At 43.6% G+C, this 16,756-nt stretch overlaps 1 protein-coding gene across 1 annotated transcript in view; it reads left to right on the forward strand.

The window, feature by feature from the left end:
• The window catches only part of TKFC (triokinase and FMN cyclase), a 28,251-nt gene extending 16,168 nt beyond the window's left edge, over positions 1-12,083 (forward strand). Inside the window, exons 6-18 of the mRNA XM_063437900.1 lie at positions 5,057-5,135; positions 5,238-5,327; positions 5,825-5,859; positions 6,289-6,373; positions 6,571-6,660; positions 6,795-6,911; positions 7,618-7,734; positions 9,070-9,207; positions 9,288-9,394; positions 10,471-10,574; positions 11,467-11,500; positions 11,580-11,669; positions 11,755-12,083. Coding sequence (XP_063293970.1) covers positions 5,057-5,135; positions 5,238-5,327; positions 5,825-5,859; positions 6,289-6,373; positions 6,571-6,660; positions 6,795-6,911; positions 7,618-7,734; positions 9,070-9,207; positions 9,288-9,394; positions 10,471-10,574; positions 11,467-11,500; positions 11,580-11,669; positions 11,755-11,910 — 1,242 coding nt within the window. The 3' untranslated portion in view covers positions 11,911-12,083. The remainder of the gene's footprint in view (positions 1-5,056; positions 5,136-5,237; positions 5,328-5,824; positions 5,860-6,288; positions 6,374-6,570; positions 6,661-6,794; positions 6,912-7,617; positions 7,735-9,069; positions 9,208-9,287; positions 9,395-10,470; positions 10,575-11,466; positions 11,501-11,579; positions 11,670-11,754) is intronic.
• The last annotated feature ends 4,673 nt before the right edge of the window (positions 12,084-16,756 follow it).

Genomic DNA, 16,756 nt, shown 5'->3' on the forward strand with positions numbered 1-16,756 from the left:
TAGCCTTCCTATCCACGAGATGGGTTTGTTGTTCCACTGGGCTAGGTCTTTGATTAGCGTGGCCATTAGGCGTCGGTGATTGGTTGCATATATGTCGTCGGTGTTGGGCGGGAGTGCGACCCCTAGGTATTTGATAGGTCGTTGTGTGATATTTAGTCCATGGGTTTGGGCCAACTCCGTGGCGTCCGAATCGGGGATTCCAATGGGCATGCCTACTGACTTATCTACATTTATTTTGTATCCCGAGAAGCGTTTGTATTCATCTAGCAGCGTTAGTAGGTGTGGTACAGATTCTTTAGGTTCAGTAAGGGTCAGTAATATGTCGTCGGCATACGCTGACACTTTAAACTCTTCCGTCGCCACTCGGATGCCTTGTATTCTTGGGTGTTCCCTGATAAGTGTCAATAAGGGCTCTAAGGCCAGGATAAATAGCAGGGGGGATAACGGGCATCCCTGACGTGTGCCGTTTTTAAGTGTAAAGGGGCGTGGTGCCGTTCCCTGCACTAGTGTCTGTGCTCTGGGGTTTACATATAAGGCGTGCACTGCTGTAAGGAATGTGTCTGGTAGTTGCATGTGTCGGAGTAGCGTGAATAGATACGGCCATAGGATCCTGTCAAACGCCTTCTCTGCATCCAGAGAGAGGAGCAGAGAAGGCGTTTGCTTACTTCTTGCCCTCCATATGAGGTCCACTGCCCTTCGTGTATTTTCATACAGCTGCCTAGTGGGTACGAAGCCCACTTGGTCCGCATGTATGTATCTGGTGAGCAGTGGGTTAAGTCGATTGGCCAGCAGTTTAGCGTAGGTTTTGACGTCGAAGTTGATAAGTGATATGGGCCGATAGTTGGAGATGTAGGTGTGGTCTCTATCTGGTTTAGGAATAAGGGTAATGTCTGCTGTCATGAGGTCATGGTGTGGTGTTTCTCCTTCCGTCCACTTTTTGTACATTTTAGTTAGGTATGGGGTGAGTTGTTCTTTAAAGGTTTTGTAGTATGTGCCGTCAAAGCCGTCCGGCCCCGGGGCCTTAGCGCCCTTAAGTCCAGTGACGGCCATGACGACTTCCTCCATCTCTATGGGGGCTCCCAGCGGTCCCGTTAGGTTGGCGGGGAGCCTCTTGAGTTGGGCTTTAGTTAGAAACGTCCTAACCTCTCCCATGTAGTCTTCATTGGTCTCGGTTAGTGTAGGTGCGTGGTTGTATAGATCAGTGTAGAAGTGTGTGAATTCTATGTTGATGTCCTCCGGGTTGGTGAGAATTGTTCCCTGCTTGTTTCTGACTGCCATAGTTGTAGTCTTGAGAGTTTTGGGTCTTAAGGCTCTTGCTAAGAGGGTGTCCATTTTATTGGACTTCTCATAAAAGAGCCTTTTTGTGTGGCGTATGTCATTGCTGACTTCGTCCACCATTAACTCCCTAATCATGCGTCTTATGTCTTGTAAGTCTTTCGTCGTGGATGGAGTGGCCGTCTGTTTGTTTCGCATTTCGGCTTTTCGAAGTTGTTTTAGGAGGTCTGTTAGTCTCTCATATTTTTTCCTTTTATAGTGTGTGGCTAGCTTTATGAGGTGGCCCCTGATTACGGGCTTGTGGGCCGCCCACAGTGTCGTAGGTGATATGTCTAGGGTATCATTAGTGAGGAAGTAGTTTGTTATCTCCTGTCTAGTGCTTTCCAGAATTTGTGGGTTTTTAAGGAGAGAGGCGTTCATACGCCATTTCCAGGGTGCATGTGTCCCCTGCGTTCTTAAGGTTATTTCTATGTCGGCGTGATCCGACCAGGAGATTAGGTTTATTGCAGAAGTTTTAATCCACTGCATACCTAGGCAGTTCGTGAGGAAAAGATCTATGCGGGAGTAAGTGGCGTGTGGGGCGGAGTAGAAGGTATAATCATGCTCCCCTGGGTGTTGGATGCGCCATGGGTCCAGTAGCCCTGTATTAAGGATGAATTTATTTAGGAGCTTGTCCTGGGCCCCTCTATGTTGTGAGCGCGGGAGCCGTTGGCCTCCTCCCCGGTCTGTCGCCGGGCAGGGCGTGGCATTAAGGTCTCCCCCTAATATTATTATACCCCTCGGTAGGGTAGTGATCAGTGACTCAAGGTTAGCCCAGAACTCAGGTATGGGGGTGTTTGGCGCATAGACATTGATCAGATGATATGTGTTGGATTGCAGCGTGCCCGACAGGGCCACGTACCGGCCCTCAGCGTCTGTTTGTACGCCTGTTACCTGTAGGGGACATTTCTTATGTATGAGTATTTCTACTCCGTTTTTTTTACATTGGGCGCGTGATGCGTATGCTCTTGTGTATATGTGGTTCGTTAGTGTTAGTTGCGAGGAGCGTGGTATGTGCGTCTCTTGTACAAAGGTGATGTCGGCCTTCTGTCGACGTACCTCTCTCAGGAGTAGCCGTCGTTTTGTGGGCACATTCAGGCCATTCGCATTTAGGGAGGTGATTTTCAGGTCCATGTTTAGTCTTGTGTTAGTGCGTGTCCGCTTACCCAGTCTGTGAGGGGTAGTCAGTCTGTTCCGGGTCCGATGTCCGGGCCCGTGCAGCCCGCCCCGATCCGCACGCCCCTGCAGGTCCGCTCTCGTTCTCAATCGGATGCGTTTATGGGTGGGTGGGGGGTAGGGGAGGGTGGAGGGAGGGGGGGGGAGGGGGTAAGGGATATCACTAGGTGTATCACCTAAAGAAAGGTAGAAGTGCACGTTAAATACGCAAGCTATACAATAGCGTGAGTGCGCTAAGTTCACTAAGTGCGCAAACTTTTACAAACAGATTATAGACAATAAACAATACAATTAAAATATCCGGGTCTTATCAGTTGCCAGGAGCTATAGGGGGTGGGTGTCCACCGCGTTGAGGGTATCTCCTCTAACGGGGGGGAAGCTCAGCCGATATGCACCCTGGCGAGGCTCTTATACAGAATAAAATCAACCTGTGTCTCCTGGGAGTGCAGGGGAGGGCGACCCATGGTGTATCATGGTCTTTTGGTTGCTCGTTTGTTTTGACCTCTTTTTTTTTTTTTTTTTTTTTTATCAATTTAATCTATTAAGCGTTGGTTTTCCGTGTGTCTTTTATATTGCTTCGTGGGCAAGGGGCGGCTTAATTGTTTAGTGGGTGTTTTGGGGCTAATATCCATGTCCTTCGTGGTTTGTCCCTATCGGGTTGAAGGCATATCGGGTTAACGGCCTCCTATCACATTTTTACACAGGTCGGGGGTGTTACTGCTCCCTCTGGGGTTAAGTTCTGACCCCAGGTCCCGTGACCCGAAAGTTCCGCTGTTTTCGTGACACGTTATGAACTTCATGGATCAATTTGGTTGAGAATTTTCCGTCTCCTGCCCCCTTCCCACACAACTAAAACCATAGTTAAACACAGGACATATTACAATCAATTAAGCAGTACAATGGTCAAAAGATTTATACAGATCCCTCTCCCCCCATCCCCAGGATTATTTAACAATATTACACCAGTATAAACATTTAATAACACAATGTTATGGGGTTCCCATTTAGGCCTATTTGCGTTTAGATGCGCCTTTAAAAAACTATCTAGCGCCTAAGCCGGCCTCAAACCAACATTATATGTATACTTTATGGTATACATTACGGTATGTCCTTGGTTTCAGCGTGGTCGATGGTGTTGTTCCTCCCAGCTGTCCGGCAGGGGTGTCAGTTCTGGGATGCCGTTCGCTGGAAGTTGGAGGTCATCCGGCACCGATATGCCTAAGTCCGTTAGGAAAGCTCGGACATCCGTTGTGGGTAGTAAGATCGCCGGCGTGGGGCCTTGAAAAATCAGTATCTTGAAGGGGTATCCCCATGCGAATCTGATCCCTTTCTGTCTCAGTAATTCCGTGACCGGCTTCCATGCTCGTCTACGTAGGAGGGTGGCCGGGGCAATGTCCTGGTATAGTTGGATTTCTCTTCCCTCGAATTTGAACAGCTGTGCTCTGCTGCTTTTCAAGATGGCGTCCTTTGTCTTGAAGTAGTGCCATTTTATAATGACATCCCTTGGCGGGCTTGTGTCTGGGCCTCTCGCTCTGAGAGCCCTGTGTGCTCTGTCGATTTGCCACATGTGGTCAGGCATATTTGGTAAGTGGAGCTGGAAGAGTTGGACCAGCACATTTTCTATATCGTCTTCTTTCACCTTTTCAGGCAGACCTCGGACGCGTAGGTTATTGCGTCGTGATCTGTTGGAAATGTCTTCCATTTCGACCTCCAGGTCGATGATTTTTTGTTGGAGTACATTAGTGAGTGAAGTGGTAGTATTCTGTGCTGTGACTAGTCGTGCCACTCTGTGTTCTGTTTCTGTCGTGCGGGCGCCAGTTGCGGCAATTTCGGCCTTGACTTCCTCTGCAGTTCGTGCAATTTCTGCCGCCAGGTATCCCTTCACTTCTGCGAGTGATTTAAGGATGGCACTGGATGATGCCTCTGGGGTTTTGCCCGCCGCTGTGGAGGCGACACGAGGGCTGGTATCTCCGGTTCTATTGCCGGTGCTCGTGTCCTCCATGATGCCACGTGAAGACGCTCGCGGGGTTGTGAGCATGTCGGCCACTGAAATGGCTTCTTTGGGGCCTTTTTTTTTATGTTTGCGGGTTGACATCCGTAGGTAAGTGTTTAGGAGGTCGTTAGTGTTCGGTTCTGGTGCTTTTGAAGTGGGTTGGTGCCGTTGGCAGTGCTTATTTGGAGCCTCGGGTGCGGAGCTCTGACTCTAAGCGTCCATCTCTGTCGGCAGTCAGGCCACGCCCGACCTGTCGCATTTTTAAAGTTATGCCAGTGATCACACGTCTGACGTTTTGATCTTAAATATTTTTGATCGCCAGTTTTAAAGGTTTGCCATGATGAGGGATTTAACTCTCGTAAATTCATCTTACCTTAAAACATTTTAGATAAATTGGAAAGCAATTACAGGAGCAGTTTGTATTTATTGAGTTGAGCACAATTTAGGATGAAATGAGTTGGACACCGTGCTGGTAGTGTCCTATATTATACATAAGTGAGCGATTTTATCACATCGAATGCTCTCCCATTCCCCTGTTACTTGTCTCCTTGTCGCCCCATACTGTGAATGTAGATTGCAGGTGCGTTGGCCGAGCAAGGAAAACATTTACAGGAAATATTTCAGATTGTGACAGAAGCTGCAGCCAGAATAGGTAAGAAAAACCCCAGAACTATTTTACCCCTGGACACTGCTGTTCCGCGTGCCTCTAGCAGCCAATACATGAGTTTCCTACCATATATTTTTACCTTTGCAGGAACGCTAGGTGTCAGCCTCTCTCCATGCAGCGTGCCAGGTTCCAGACCAACTTTTCAACTCGCTGTGGATGAGCTGGAAATAGGACTTGGTAAGATCCTTCTTTGCATTTAAATGCCAACCAAAGAAACCCAAAACGAGGCACTGGGCCTCTTGTTTTGATTTTGAGGTCTGTTGCCAGTTCATTGCAGTATTACCTCTTTAGCCCAATATGTACCTAAACACAGCTTGTGTTTTGTATTTCCTTCAGTTAATTATAGGATTATTCACTAAAGTGAGCATTCAAATGGGATTTTAAATTTAGGTCAAATATGCTTCAGTTTGGCCTCGCTGGCCTTAGGTTTAACATTCACTTTGAATTCTGACATTAGTAAATAGCCCTGTTGGTCTTTCCATAGTCTGTTATAAAAATGTTTATTTCTTTGTAATTTTATTTCAGTAATCAGAATGATCTTAATTTGCCCGTGATAAATAATCAAGTAATCCAGTGTAATCTGATCCACGGTGCAATTCTCCAAGTTGTTTTTTTATTTATTGACATTATTTGCATCGCTGTGTTGTACATCTTCTTGTTTTGCTTTGCTGTAGGTATACATGGAGAGGCCGGGGTGCGCAGAGACAAGGTCTGTGTTTGAGGTTTATTACATTATCCAATCTAGTTTAGATTTTCACTCAATTCCGTTTTTGCTGTTGATTTTTAAAGAAGGTAAAAGAAATCCAGTTTAAAGTGATTTCCAGCTTTGCCACAAATTGGGCGGGAGGGGGAGGAAGCTAGTGGGAACTATTTTGTTAATTTGATATTCTTAAGGATTTCAAAAAGATAATATCTGCTGAGATTAGAATGTAATATATTTGAAAATATGGGCCATGCTTATCAATGGAAACCACAATCGAGGAGCAACAAGCTAACAATATGACAAACTAACAATATGAAGGTCTTAATACTCTAAATATACCAATTTGCTGCGGTTTGGTCTTGATAAACATTTTGTTTTCTAGCTGTGTGTGCGGTCTGGCAGTTCACATGACTTTGTTTCTCATTGAAATGGCAGATGATGTCCTCTGACCAAGTTGTGAAGATTATGATAGATCACATGACAGACCCAGTCAGCCAGTCAAGAGTAAATGTGAAATCTGGTTTGTATAATCATTCACTGTCCAACTTGCATAGCTCGAACTCTTTATTATTTATTGTAAAATATTATAGAAATGGCTTTAGACTGCATTGCCTCAGCACATATTCTCTTTGTTTATGTTAAATCACTCTGACACACTTCCTTCCAATGGTTTAATGGTCACTTGTCTTTGTGTTCCTCTGTCTGATGTGTCTACAGGAGATTCTGTAATTCTGGCTGTGAATAATCTGGGAGGGTTATCATGTCTGGAGCTGCAGATTGTTGCCGATTCAGCAGTGCGTTGCCTGGGTGAGTATGGCTACTACTGCCGTATCTTATGGCTCTGCCCATTCCCAAACACCTGCTCTCTCGCCACACGAGCATTGTATTCACTAGGAATATTCCTGTACTGTTTTCTAAATAATTGTGATACTGTTTTGCAGAGGGAAAAGGGCTACAGATTGAACGTGCAATGTTGGGATCATTCATGACCGCTCTGGAGATGAGTGGAGTCTCTCTAACAATCATGAAGTCTTCAGAGGAACTACTGAAGCTCTATGGTATGGAGAGCACTTGGTATAATGTTGATCAAGTTCTGTACGATGCTAAATGTTTATGATTTGTCCGTGCTGGGGCCAGGCATCAATATAAAGCTACCTGTAGCGCTTATATTACACTATTCTTATAGCAATCACTAGCTACAGGGTAGTTCTGGGCTGATCTGTTCCCGCGGTAAGTCTAGTCTAGTTACAAGACAGGATAGGTCTAGTATAGTTTAGTCTAGTTACAGGATAGGTCTGGGCTTATCTAGACTAGATCTCCCTTGCAACCAGTCTGGTTAATTACAAGGGATCTCTGGGCTGATCTGGTTATAGTCACAGTCTAGTTCGGTCTGATTACATGGGATCACTGGGCTGATTTGGTTATAGTCACAGTCTAGTTCGGTCTGATTACATGGGATCTCTGGGCCGGTCTGGTTATAGTCACAGTCTAGTTCGGTCTGATTACATGGGATGTCTGGGCTGATTTGGTTATAGTCACAGTCCAGTTCGGTCTGATTACATGGGATCACTGGGCTGATTTGGTTATAGTCACAGTCCAGTTTGGTCTGATTACATGTAATCACTGGGCTGATTTGGTTATAGTAACAGTCCAGTTCGGTCTGATTACATGGGATCTCTGGGCTGATTTGGTTATAGTCACAGTCCAGTTTGGTCTGATTACATGGGATGTCTGCTTTTGATCGCTTAATATTCTTTTTCTCAGATTATGAGACAGCGGCACCCGCTTGGCCCCGGGTCCCTCGTATTCCTGTCACTGGTCAGACACGTACCTTTCCATGTGTCCCAGAAAGTACACAGCCTAAGGAGTTGGTGCCAGATGGTAAGTCACTTGTCATTATGCTGGCTGTATGAAATACCTATTCAGTGATATAATGTTATTTCATGATCTGACAAGTCAGAGCTCCCTAGAACAGGCTGTACCTTGGGATTACCGCGCGTGCCACACACTATTTAGGGTGCAATGGGTAAACATTCTTGGAAAAGATTATCACTGAAGCGGTTTAGCCAGCTGGGAGAAACCACACTGCAGTTCTAGTTTGCTGTAGTTATTGTTTTCAGATTTTACATAAATGAAACTACTAACGAGAATTTTGTATCTGAGAACAGCGGGAGGAACAGGATTGGTTGAAAAATTGTAGTTGCTTTCTTGCCCTACCGGAGAAACAGATTTGTGGCAAAACAGGGAAATACGCTGCCTCTCTTTTGCATATTTCTTGGGCATTACAGTTAGTTATAATCAGAATTATTCAGCCCCCGCTGAAAATGAGTTTTATTGTCAAAATTTACAGACTTTCAGCTAGGGATAGACCGACCAGTCACTCAGTGTTGCGTGGTTGAGTGGATCAGAGCGGGACGCAGTACAGGAGCTTCAGTACCTGTCTGGACTGACTGTAAGTGCTCACTGAGAGAGCAATTCTTGTCAGTCCGGCCGGGTACAGGAAACCGAAAACAAACTGATATCTCATGCTGTCTCATGACAGAACGGCTTTACCGAGGATCATTGTAGCCTGGCAAACTGAGGATTCTAGTAGGCAAACTGTAGGCAAAAAAAAAATAATTATGCTTTCCTATGGGGTATTTCATTAAACTTTGTTTCACAGAGCAAAAAAAAAACAAAAACTATATGAAGCTACAGCCACTCAAGGCACTTTTAATACTGCCATGTAAACATTGCTGAGTCAAGGGACAGGGACACTGCACCCAGACCATTTAAATGAGATGAAGTACTGTACTCTGGGTGCCTATAGTGTCCATTTAAAGATTTGGCAAAAGACAACAGCCAGCACAATGGATCTAAAGAAAAAAGTCCAGGAACAGTCAGGGCTAACAATAGAAGTAACGTGGAGAAATAGAAAGACTTCTCATTTCTCCTCTTCTTTGTCACGGTTATCCTCTAAGGTGAGAATTCAAACTGAATGTCAAATTTAAGGTCAGAATAGATAAACTAAAAAGTCTATTTTAGTCAGTATGTTATCAGTCTGGCTGTATTGGCTGTACCTTGAAATGTGTTTTGTTTTTCCCTCCATATGATTCCTGGCAGTTTTCTGCCATTGGTATAATAAGGATTGGATAGAACATGACGTGATATAACATTTTGATTATCCGAATTATTTTTTTATGATATAATAAAGCGCATGATATTCTTGTGTCTTAGTTAAGCGTGTGCAGGTCTACCGTCACGTACTGGAAAACATTTGTAAAACTCTCCTGTCCCTGGAAGAAGAGCTAAATGAACTGGATCGTGCAGCAGGAGATGGGGATTGCGGTAGCACCCATACCCGAGCAGCCCAAGGTATGTGTATCATAGAGGGTGCGATAGTCTACGAAATGCTGCTTTTAGCTGATAACATTGTAATGTGTGTGTCTTTGCAGCCATCAGGGACTGGATTAGTAGTGGAGAGATACCCTCACACTCTGCAAGATTCCTCACAACATTATCACACGTCCTGCTCGAGAAGATGGGTGGATCTTCTGGTGCGGTGAGAACACATATTACCTGGGAAACATAATCTGTAATGTATTGTCAGGATTCTGTCCTCTAGAGCCAGGTGCCATTATATGTGGAAGTGATTTGAATCCCAGCCTCCTTGTCACCTTCAGCAGGCTGTGAGATGTATGTAGGTATTTATTTTAACGTGTATCGGGATATATCTCGTCAGATTTGGAATGAATGATGTAATGAATTATCTCTATAGCAGTGGTGAATTCTTGTTTGACAGAGATTCTCTCTCTCTTTACAATCATAGGATGGCTATTAACTCCTTAAGGACACATGACGGAAATATTCCGTCATGATTCCCTTTTATTTCAGAAGTTGTGTCTTTAATGGGTTAAAGTATTTAGTCATCCCCCCATAGTGTAATAAACAGACCGAGAGAGGGGCTTGTATACCCGTGTTAATCCCCCCCAGTCATGGAAATGTTATTGTGTATTTTTCTATCTATGGTGCTTCTCACTCTGTTTTTTTTGGGGGTGGGGGAGTGGGGGTTTGTTTTGTTTTTTTGTTTTGCTTTCTTTCCTGGTTATGGACAATTCAAATAAATCCTTTTTTTTTCTTTTGTTAACAAATGTAATTTAAGTTAATTTAAGAAGTTACTCTGAAGTGTTCATCCTATCTGGTGCCTTATATCAATTTATTTCTCTTCTAGATTTGATACTTTTTAAAAGGACTGCATTTATTTACCTCGTATATCGTCATTACGGATTTATTATTTTAGTTTAGTTGGCAGACTGGTTGTCTCTGAGAGAGTGATTGGAATCTCTTGCTGCAATGCTGGAATACTGATTTGATGAATTTAATCTCATTTTGAGATGGGTAAAACATTCTTTACATTGAGCATTACTGTGTATTAGTCTAGATTATTAGTCTAGATACCTTTGGAAGGAATCATTTTAAGATATTCCTGATGCCCTGTCAGTTCCTTGGACGTCTCTGGTTTCATATTTTACTGAGCTATAGTCCAGCTGGTGAGCTGTTTGGAAGATACAGCTCCATTTGTATTTAGCAATAATATGACCTCTAAGAATCTGGGCAATAATATATATATTTCCACAGCTATACAGTCTGTTTCTGACGGCTGCTGCAAATCCCTTGCAGAATGAGTGTGGTCCAGAGGCTTGGGCGGCTGCAATGGATGCTGGGATAGAAGCCATGAAGAGGTAGATCAACTAACATCTGGCCTTGTGCATCAACCTATTCCGTTACAATATATAAAAGGAGGCTTAGTATAGCAGGACAAACAAAACAGACATAGCCAAGAGGGGAAGACAGCCCTGTTCAAACAATCATATAGGTCAATTTACACATTTACCTCTGTGGCGGCCATCTAAGCAGAGTATACTACAGTCATTTAGTAAGGTGTAAATGGTAGATGATTTAGATTCTGTTCATTTTCACTCTTACACTGTAAACCTCTGCTATCAGCAGCCTGGAACACATGTTCCTCAGCTACACACTAGGAAACTTTATTTTGACTGTGGCTGAAGAGAAGTCGTAGTTTACCCTTTGATGCAGAAAAGTTAGATATTTGCAGGTAGTTCATTAACAGTTTGATGTGAAATTGTAGACCCCAGTGAAAAGGAAAACAATAGTACAAATAGAAACATTGGTTTGTTTCAAGTAGGTGAATGTGAATTGCCCAGAAGGAAATATTCTGTAACAGTAACTCAGGGCTTGGAATCTGGGAATAGTTTTAGTTTATACAAGATATAGATGTTTCCATTATAAATATTAGTGTTCAGGAGTTGAGTGCCATGAACAGCTATAACGGTCCTGTGTTCATAGTAAAGCAGTGTGAAATCACCGTAAATGCCACTGTAACACTAAGGGGTACGTCTAGTGTCCACGAGCGAGCTTTATGAGTACACGAGCTTTATGAGTACAGCACAGCATGCACCGTGCTGTACTCCTATAACGGTATATGGTATAATGCTATGTACTGTTACAGATGGCGTTATAATGAAACTGAATCCAGGTAAATGACTAACTGTCTCTGTAGCACTTTAAAATGAGCTTTAAAAACTGCTCTTTTCTGTATGTCGCTCTGTTTAGATATGGCGGCGCGGAGCCCGGAGATAGAACCATGGTATGTAGAGATCAGATCACTGCGGCGCTGTATGCGATGAGAAGTGATATCTCACTCACATGATGTGCACTTTCCCTAGCTGGACTCTTTGTGTGCTGCTGCCTATGTCCTCCAGTCACTGCGTTCCCCAAACTGTGATGTGATGCATACCCTCTCTTTGGCTGCACAGGTAATGTTTATTTTCCAGCCAAGATGAATTACAAGGATTGTATCAATCAATGGGAATGCGTCCTGACTGTGTTGTCCTCCTGCAGAGTGCTGCTGAAGCTGCAGAGAACACCAAGAACATGACGGCAGCTGCTGGGAGAGCTAGCTACATTGGCTCCTCATCTCTCAGTCTTCCTGATCCCGGGGCAGTGGCAGTCGCTGCTATTCTAAAAGCCGTATGGGAGGGATTAGGAGGAAAATAAACTATCCCAATACCGTCAATAATCCTGCGACATTATGTAAATCAGAAGTTAATAAAGTGGATGGTGATTATACCCAAAGAGCAGGTTTTCAGGACCTCATCACGTGACCATAGGCTGACAATTGTGTATGTGTTGTCTTGCCAGCAATGGATCTAGTACTGGAAGGATCAAACTGTCTTCTCACCAGTTATGATACATTCCCAACTTGTTTAGAATAAACCCTAAACATGAAACCTCTTTGTGTGGTAGAATTATTATAACACAATCATATGATGGACATTAAGCACCATAATACTATAAAGCTAATCGTCCTGCAATATCAATGACATCCTGGGGATGTTTTAATGTAAACCACCAGCTCATCACATACGAATACTGTATTTCAATGGATTTATCATCAATGTAATCAGTCTACAGCTTAAATTGTAACGGACTCCAAGTAACCCAACTAGTTACCTCTGCTAGTTTCCCTCTCAGCCAGACAATAACCTTGTGTGATTATAACTCTTATTCCCCCAGTAACTAGACGAGTCATCTGGTTTATTCAGGCACATCATGCTCAGTTTATACACAGACCACCAGCATGGGGTCCCTATACAAGAATATAGAATGCCACTCCCTGGCATCCCTGTGTCGAAGATAATTGAGTCAGGAAACTAACTCCATTATCTCTCACTTACAGGGAAACATACAAAATATATTCTCAATCCCCTAAAAGTACTTCCAATATTCACAGGAACCCCATATTCATTATATCCCCAGATAGCCCGTATCCGAGCGCCCAAGTTGACCAAATAGCACTCAGATCCGTTCGGTAGAAGAGAATCGCCACCTGGGTAAAGTTCTGACCGGCCCACCACAAGGTCGAAGCCCAAAACAGTTCCATAAAAAGTGGGGCAATGGCCGGTCTCAGTTCGGGAGTTCCTGTACGAATAATGTCATAGGTATCCTCTTGCTTCCAAGGAGCGAATGGTCCCCCTGGTGTATGGTCTCTTTCTCCCGAAAAGCGCTCTTCTAGCTGGTTGGAGAGGTAGCGGTAGAATTTCCCAGATGTTTGCGAAGTCATCTATCTGAAAAGGGTTCCAGTCGTTCAACAACCCCGTCCCGCTACCTGTGTTTGGGAGACACCCAGGGGAAGCACTAATAAATTGTTTTGTTTGCGGTTAACACGTGGTCGGTGTTTGAGTGTTCTAACCAGTTGCAGAGGGTCCCCTTTCGGGAGCCGAACCATGTGAGTTCGGGTAACATAACTCCTGAACGAAGTAAACTTCAAACCATCCCAATAACAGTACGTTCCACCACACAAGTATCCCCAAATTAGCTACATTTAAAAATACAATACATATGGAATGATTTTATGATATCAGTGTGCCGAGTTAATGTACCATAAAACCATTATAGGTGCTCTTACATTATTCGGAATCTGTCATGTATAACAAATCTTGGTTTGAAGCTTCAGCAGAGACAGGTCACAAACAAACCCTGATCCTGACAATGTCCAGTTTGTCCCAAATTGCATTTGGTGGCTTTGTGTTCTCAAACACAGTACTTACTTTGGGTGGGGACAGTCATGGACAGAATGTTACTGCAAATAATGCCAAGGCAAGTCCTGAACCCAAACAGCGTCCCATTTATACCCAGTTACATTTGTTCAACTTGCTTTGTACTGTCATTCAGTAAGGGACAGTAATGACATCAGAAATACTATAACTGATGCTGAGAGTGGACGCGTGACCTCACGGGACCTGCCCAAATTAGTAATAGTGAGACTAAGTAGTTATTTGTGTTTCTAATGAAAGAAATAATTCTTTAAAGTGTCTCTGCTATCTCAAACTTACATTTCTCCTATTGTTTCCTCTTCTCTTCATCTTTCACAATCTGCTCTTCTTTTCTCCAGGTTTGATCTATTTCTCTTTAAAACATTGGACAAACTGGGGACTACTTGGTCTTGCATATTTTCCCTACACTTTGCAAGCTTGACAAAGAAAATGGAGTTAAGTTTCAACCTTTGTCACAATTGTCAAGCGTAGGAACAATCTATCAGAAAAGAAGAATGGATTGGGAAAGAGGAAGTGAAAAGCAGACAATAGGAGAAAGTTAAGTTTAAGGTGACAGAGCCACTTTAAGGCCGTAACTGGCACGATTGGTACCCGTTCAAAATGTAAAGTATTACAAGTACATGTAATACACCTGATGTCAAGGACTTTTTTACTCATCCTTCTCAGCCTTTAGAGTAATGGGAGCTTCAGTCTACAGCATTTCCAGTGTCCCCTAGAGTTTGCACCAGCAACACAGCCGTACTCTATTATGAAATGAAGTGCGCCATTATACACCACTATAGTGCAAAATAAATTATATATATTTATTATTATTAGTAAATAGGCTTCTAGTTCTCCACAATTCCCAGTTTAGTAAATCAACCCATAAGCATTATAAAAACATTAAAGGGTTATTCACTAGAGTGGATATTTTCTAGAATTACAAATTTGAGATGAAAATAGTGGAAGTGGAATGGGTTCAGTGCTGCTATTATGCCTGGAATATGAAACTCACTTTGAATTTTTTTCCCTTTTTGGGAACAACCCTAAGCCAATGCAATCTGTATCAGTTATTGTCCGACATTGTTAGATGGACTCCAGGTGGCGACTAAACCCCCGATCTTCAGAGACCATTAATCTACAGTCCCTGGCCACAAACCCCTGATATTCACAGCCCATTAATCTACAGTCCCTGGCCACAAACCCCTGATATTCACAGCCCATTAATCTACAGTCCCTGGCCACAAACCCCTGATATTCACAGACCATTAATCTACAGTCCCTGGCCACAAACCCCTGATATTCAGAGACCATTAATCTACAGTCCCTGGCCACAAACCCCTGATATTCACAGACCATTTATCTACAGTCCCTGGCCACAAACCCCTGATATTCAGAGAACATTAATCTACAGTCCCTGGCCATAAACTCCTGATATTCACAGACCATTAATCTACAGTCCCTGGCCATAAACCCTGATATTCACAGCCCATTAATCTACAGTCCCTGGCCACAAACCCCTGATATTCACAGACCATTAATCTACAGTCCCTGGCCACAAACCCCTGATATTCAGAGAACATTAATCTGCAGTCCCTGGCCATAAACTCCTGATATTCACAGACCATTAATCTACAGTCCCTGGCCATAAACCCTGATATTCACAGACCATTAATCTACAGTCCCTGGCCACAAACCCCTGATATTCAGAGACCATTAATCTACAGTCCCTGGCCACAAACCCCTGATATTCAGAGAACATTAATCTACAGTCCCTGGCCACAAACCCCTCATATTCAGAGACCATTAATCTACAGTCCCTGGCCATAATCCCATGATATTCAGAGACCATTAATCTACAGTCCCTGGCCATAAACCCCTGATATTCAGAGACCATTAATCTACAGTCCCTGGCCATAAACCCCTGATATTCAGAGACCATTAATCTACAGTCCCTGGCCATAATCCCATGATATTCAGAGACCATTAATCTACAGTCCCTAGCCATAAACCCCTGATATTCAGAGACCATTAATCTACAGCCTCTGGCCATAAACACCTGATATTCAGAGACCATTAATCTACAGTCCCTGGCCATAATCCCATGATATTCAGAGACAATTAATCTACAGTCCCTGGCTATAAACCCTGATATTCAGAGACCACTAATCTACAGTCCCTGGCCATAAACCCCTGATATTCAGAGACCATTAATCTACAGCCTCTGGCCATAAACCCCTGATATTCAGAGACCATTAATCTACAGTCCCTGGCCATAATCCCATGATATTCAGAGACCATTAATCTACAGCCTCTGGCCATAAACACCTGATATTCAGAGGCCATTAATCTACAGTCCCTGGCCATAAACGCCTGATATTCAGAAACCATTAATCTACAGTCCCTGGCCATAAACCCTGATATTCAGAGACCATTAATCTACAGTCCCTGGCCATAAACTCCTGATATTCAGAGACCATTAATCTACAGCCCCTGGTCACAAACCCTGATATTCAAAGATCATTAATCTACAGCCCCTGGCCATAAACCCCTGATATTCAGAGACCATTAATCTAAAGTCCCTGGCCATAAACTCCTGATATTCAGAGACCATTAATCTACAGTCCCTGGCCATAAACCCCTGATATTCAGAGACCATTAATCTACAGTCCCTGGCCATAAACTCCTGATATTCAGAGACCATTAATCTACAGTCCCTGGCCATAATCCCATATATTCAGAGACCATTAATCTACAGTCCCTGGCCATAAACCCCTGAACTTCACAGACCATTAATCTACAGTCCCTGGCCATGAACTCCTGATATTCAGAGACCATTAATCTACAGTCCCTGATATTCAGAGACCATTAATCTACAGCCCCTGGCCATAAACCCCTGATCTTCAGAGACCATTAATCTACAGTCCCTGGCCATAAACACCTGATATTCAGAGACAATTAATCTACAGTCCCTGGCTATAAACCCTGATATTCAGAGACCATTAATCTACAGCCCCTGGCCATAAACCCCTGATATTCAGAGACCATTAACCTACAGTCCCTGGCCATAAACTCCTGATATTCAGAGACCATTAATCTACAGCCCCTGGCCATAAGCCCCTGATATTCAGAGACCATTCATCTACAGTCCCTGGCCATAAACTCCTGATATTCAGAGACCATTCATCTACAGTCCCTGGCCATAAACCCCTGATATTCACAGACCATTAATCTACAGCCCCTGGCCATAAACCCTGATATTCAGAGACCATTAATCTACAGTCCCTGGCCATAAACCCCTGATATTC

The sequence above is a fragment of the Pelobates fuscus genome, chromosome 12 (genome assembly GCF_036172605.1).
Source record: "Pelobates fuscus isolate aPelFus1 chromosome 12, aPelFus1.pri, whole genome shotgun sequence".
Taxonomy (NCBI): domain Eukaryota; kingdom Metazoa; phylum Chordata; class Amphibia; order Anura; family Pelobatidae; genus Pelobates; species Pelobates fuscus.